General features: G+C 42.0%; 1 protein-coding gene across 1 annotated transcript; it reads left to right on the forward strand.

The window, feature by feature from the left end:
* The first annotated feature begins 853 nt into the window (after positions 1-853).
* Positions 854-3,868, forward strand: LOC137953122 (UDP-arabinopyranose mutase 1). Its single transcript, XM_068800355.1, has 4 exons — positions 854-1,265; positions 2,552-2,802; positions 2,889-3,057; positions 3,271-3,868. Exons 1-4 carry the CDS (start codon positions 936-938, stop codon positions 3,619-3,621), a joined length of 1,101 nt encoding a protein of 366 aa, XP_068656456.1. The 5' UTR covers positions 854-935; the 3' UTR covers positions 3,622-3,868.
* Positions 3,869-4,438: the final 570 nt, after the last annotated feature.

Below are 4,438 nucleotides of genomic sequence, written 5' to 3' on the forward strand. Positions count from 1 at the left end.
TGAGTACACATGCAATGTTGCAGCAACTCTTAGGCCACATCCACATGCTTTTACTTATGGGGGAAGTGAAATAATCGAATTAAATAACTAGAAGATTGAGCTTTAATTGGGATTCACTCTATTCACTAATCGGATGTCATATGTGTAATTTCCCTTTTATGCTTCTACCCTTTTCCTCTCCCATTTTTTTTTTTTAAACCTTCTGGCTTCCACCGGCTATGTTACACACGTCACTCCTTCCTCTACATGTGGGTCCCGCGAGAGACGTAAAGCCGTGCCAATGCTAGACTGTCAACACGTTACGACCTTCGACCAAAATCTGAAAGTCAACCACTCTGAGAGTAGGCGCGGATCGGACGCCGACTGGCTTAGCTGTCAGCGGTCTGTGGCCGTCCACCCGACCAACGGTCGAGATCGTCGGACCTTTCTCCTTTATGTAGGGCCCATCTCACTGTACGTTACCCAAATTACCCCTTCCTTTTTAACCATTTGGTAACGGTTATCGAAGATGGTTTTGATTATGGGCCCCGTCAACGTCAACTATGCTAATGGACGAAAGCGATTATAGAGATTACCGTTACTTGGGCCCACCGGGTACCCTTTTAGTTAATTAGAAACTTAATTAAATCCACTTCTTTTCATGATCCCAAACTTTCGCTCACAATTATTGCTGTTTCTTCTGACATTCCAGAACTACCCCTCCGTGCCTGCTGCCTGTGGCTTGGCTCCGGACCAAACTTCACGGCGACTTTGAACTAGTCGCCTCGCGGATCTTTCGTCGGCCACGTGTTCCCTTTCGCAACCCGCTTCGCACGTACCGGGTCTTCTTAAAACCCTCTTGGGGTCTCCTCCTCCTTCCTCACAAGCCCCGCTCCAGCTTTGTCCCTACCCAGTGTAACGCTTCTGCTGTGATTTTGAGTTGCATAGATCTCGCCATGGCAGAAGCTTCGAAGTCGGTCCCGTCCACCCCCCTTCTCAAGGATGAACTTGATATTGTGATCCCTACTATTAGAAACCTTGACTTCCTCGAGATGTGGAGACCTTACTTCCAGCCCTACCATCTCATCATCGTCCAGGACGGAGATCCGACCAGGACCATAAAGGTCCCTGATGGTTTTGATTACGAGCTCTACAACCGCAACGACATTAACCGGATTTTGGGTCCTAAGGCTTCTTGCATTTCGTTTAAGGATTCGGCTTGTAGATGCTTCGGGTATATGGTCTCCAAGAAGAAGTATGTTTTCACCATTGACGACGATTGCTTTGTAAGTGAAATTTTTCGATTTTTTATTTTTTTTTTGAGTTTCTGTTCTTGATTCGTGGTAACGTGATCCGCTTCTTTTTTTTTTTTTTTTTTTTTTTCTGTCCCTGGTTTTGGAGGGGACGAATTGCTGGAGTTTGAAGGATTTTTTGGAGTGCTTTTTTATGTGCCTTATTTTTTTCTATATTGGGCGATCCGAAGATTTACCCCGGAACGATGAATTTTAATGCTTATAAATTTTGGTTTTGTTGTATTTAAATTTTATGGGTTGCCTTTTTTCTTGTTTGATCCTTTTCTGTCTGTACCTATGGTTTATTGAGTTCATGAGTTTCCTCGATTTGAGGAGAATGTTTTGAACTGTGGATCTTTATTTTATCTATTTTTACTGAGTTGTGTCTATAAGAATTTTTTTATTCAATTGACTTGTGTTTAGTGCGATATAGTTTTCTAGTGTGCAAATCTTTGCATTTGGTTTTGCATTGTTTGATTTGGATTTAGGATCAATGATGTTCTGCATTTTGAGTTTTCTTGCACAGAATTTGGATTTCTGGCTAACTAACATTGCAGAAAACCACCGAGTCATCCTCCACTGTCATTTCTGACTCAAGTTATTCGTGTGTGCTAGAAGATTTTGCATGCTTTTAGACCTTTACCTGTCGCCTTCTGATTCCTGATTTCGTGATCTTATATTGCTGATACTGACATTGGCTCCGGTTTTGAGTTTAATACTGAACTTTATATTAAAAGGGGAAGGTGGTCAATCATTTTCTTGAAGGTGACTTGGAGCTGATCTTTGTATAATGTTGCATTATATTGAGATCTTGCGTTGGATCTGCAATGGACACTACTGATTGAGCTTCCTAAGCTACCTCCATAGCATTTAATCTCATGTATTGGTAGATCTATCTGTCACTGTGAACTTACATTATCAAATTACCCAGTTTTTTTTTTTTTTTTGTAGAGGTCGTTCTGGTTTTATTTGTTGGGATGCTCAGTAGATCTATATGATTGTATGATTTCCAAATCTGAAACTCTTGGTGTTCTTTTTTATTTTATTTTGCATTTAGTCGTCAAGTAACACTTGTTATTATCTGTTTTCTGCATCCGTTTCTATATTTAATCACAAAGTTTTATTATCTTGCCAGTTTTGTCAGCTTTTTAGTTTTTCATTATTTTTTTAAAATGAAAGTCCTTAATACTGGTCTCCTACCTTTCTTTGAGTCGTTCATATAAATGGACCTTTTTTACGTTGTGGATCTGAGCTGATGAAACCTTTATGCTGTCGCATAGGTTGCAAAAGACCCATCTGGGAAAGAGATAAATGCCCTTGAGCAGCACATCAAGAACCTTCTTAGCCCTTCAACTCCATTTTTCTTCAACACTCTTTATGATCCATACAGAGAAGGAACGGACTTTGTGCGAGGATATCCTTTCAGTCTCAGGGAAGGTGTCCCAACTGCTGTTTCTCATGGTCTGTGGCTCAATATTCCTGACTATGATGCCCCTACCCAGCTTGTCAAGCCTCTTGAGAGGAACAACAGGTACGCATCATCCTACATTGCAGGATACTTTAAATCTTTGTGTTGATTTTTTTCCTGAGTCACTTGCTAGCTTTGTTTTTTCTCAGATTTGTTGATGCAGTTCTAACTATACCCAAGGGAACCTTGTTCCCTATGTGTGGGATGAACTTGGGCTTCAACCGTGAATTGATCGGCCCTGCAATGTACTTTGGACTTATGGGTGATGGTCAGCCAATTGGGCGCTACGATGATATGTGGGCTGGGTGGTGCACTAAGGTTTGCTAAAGTCTCTCTCTGTTTTACATGTTTTAGTAGCTTCTTTGTTTGTTCTTCGTCTCTTTTATTGGACAATCCAGTATTTTTTCACCTGATATATTCTCTTGACATGTCTTGGTTTGCGTATTGTTTACACATTGGCTACTTCACCTGTTTGCTGATTGGCTTGAGAAAGCATGTAGAGTAACAAACCCAACTTGATGATTTTTGCAGGTCATCTGCGATCACTTGGGCTGGGGAATCAAGACAGGTCTTCCCTACATTTGGCACAGCAAAGCTAGCAACCCATTTGTGAACCTGAAAAAGGAGTACAATGGCATCTACTGGCAGGAAGAACTCATCCCCTTCTTCCAGTCTGTTACCCTTCCCAAGGACTGCACTACCGTGCAGAAATGTTACATCGAACTCTCCAAACAAGTTAGAGCCAAGCTTGGGAAGGTGGATGCCTACTTCACCAAGCTGGCAGATGCCATGGTGACATGGATTGAAGCCTGGGATGAGCTTAATCCATCAGGGAAATCCGAGGAGCTGCCCAATGGCACGGACATTGCCAAAGCAAAGTAGAAGAGAACTTTTGAGATAGAGATCATTTCAGATCATTTCGAGTTATGTTACCATTTCTTTTCTTAGATGTGAACCCCTAGTGTCTTAGCTGTAATTCTATATGTTGACATATATATTTTTTTAACACCCTCTGCTTCTCTCTGGAAGCATGAGAGGTATTCTTGCAGATTCAAGTTGGCTGTAATCTTAATTTATCTTTTCCTTCTCTTGAGGTTTAGCAATAAAAAGATTTGGGCATTTTGGGTTTTATGGTCTGGTCAGTGATGATTGTGGCTCTAGCCTTTGCTGCGCGGTGTTATTCTTTTTGGGGGGTTAGTCAACTTGAAGTCCAGGTTGATTTTCAATCGCATGACACCCTTCATCAGTTGAAGTCAAACTTGAAGTCCAGGTTGATTTTCAATCGCATGACACCCTTCATCAGTTGAAGTCGTTAGTGGAGTGTAGATGATATTTCATCTGGATGTTGGGGATTAAGCGGTCCTTCATCTCTAAAGTTTTAAGTCTTTTATCTTAAAGAAGGCCATATTTGATCTTATTTGAGATGAAGGATACGTGCGACTTGGTTTTTCCCTTTCTCTTTGCACCCCCTTGTGCTGTCTTCTTTTCCCTTTTTTCCTCCCTCTCTCGCACTCGCTCACTTGTCTCCCTGTGCCCCCGAGTCGCTGCTCCCTCTCTTCTCTCAGACTTTCGTCTCCGACCTCCGTCTCTTGGTTTTCTCTCGGACTCGCCCTCTCTCTCGCACCCCCTCTCTCATCTTGTGCCTCCCTCTCTTCTTTTGGACTTGCTCTCCGTTTTTCTCTCTCGCTTATCTCTCTTA

Source organism: Aristolochia californica, unplaced genomic scaffold, assembly GCF_029961685.1.
Source record: "Aristolochia californica isolate CCGP_79_NKW_82.1479 unplaced genomic scaffold, dmAriCali1.0.hap1 SCAF_16, whole genome shotgun sequence".
Taxonomy (NCBI): Eukaryota; Viridiplantae; Streptophyta; class Magnoliopsida; order Piperales; family Aristolochiaceae; genus Aristolochia; species Aristolochia californica.

Bases quoted from the DNA above. Each gene is read 5' to 3' on its own strand.
- LOC137953122 (XM_068800355.1), top strand. From the start codon at position 936: ATGGCAGAAGCTTCGAAGTCGGTCCCGTCCACCCCCCTTCTCAAGGAT. The intron at 1,266-2,551 runs GTAAGTGAAATT...GCTGTCGCATAG, and splicing joins CCATTGACGACGATTGCTTT to GTTGCAAAAGACCCATCTGG. The intron at 3,058-3,270 runs GTTTGCTAAAGT...TGATTTTTGCAG, and splicing joins GGGCTGGGTGGTGCACTAAG to GTCATCTGCGATCACTTGGG.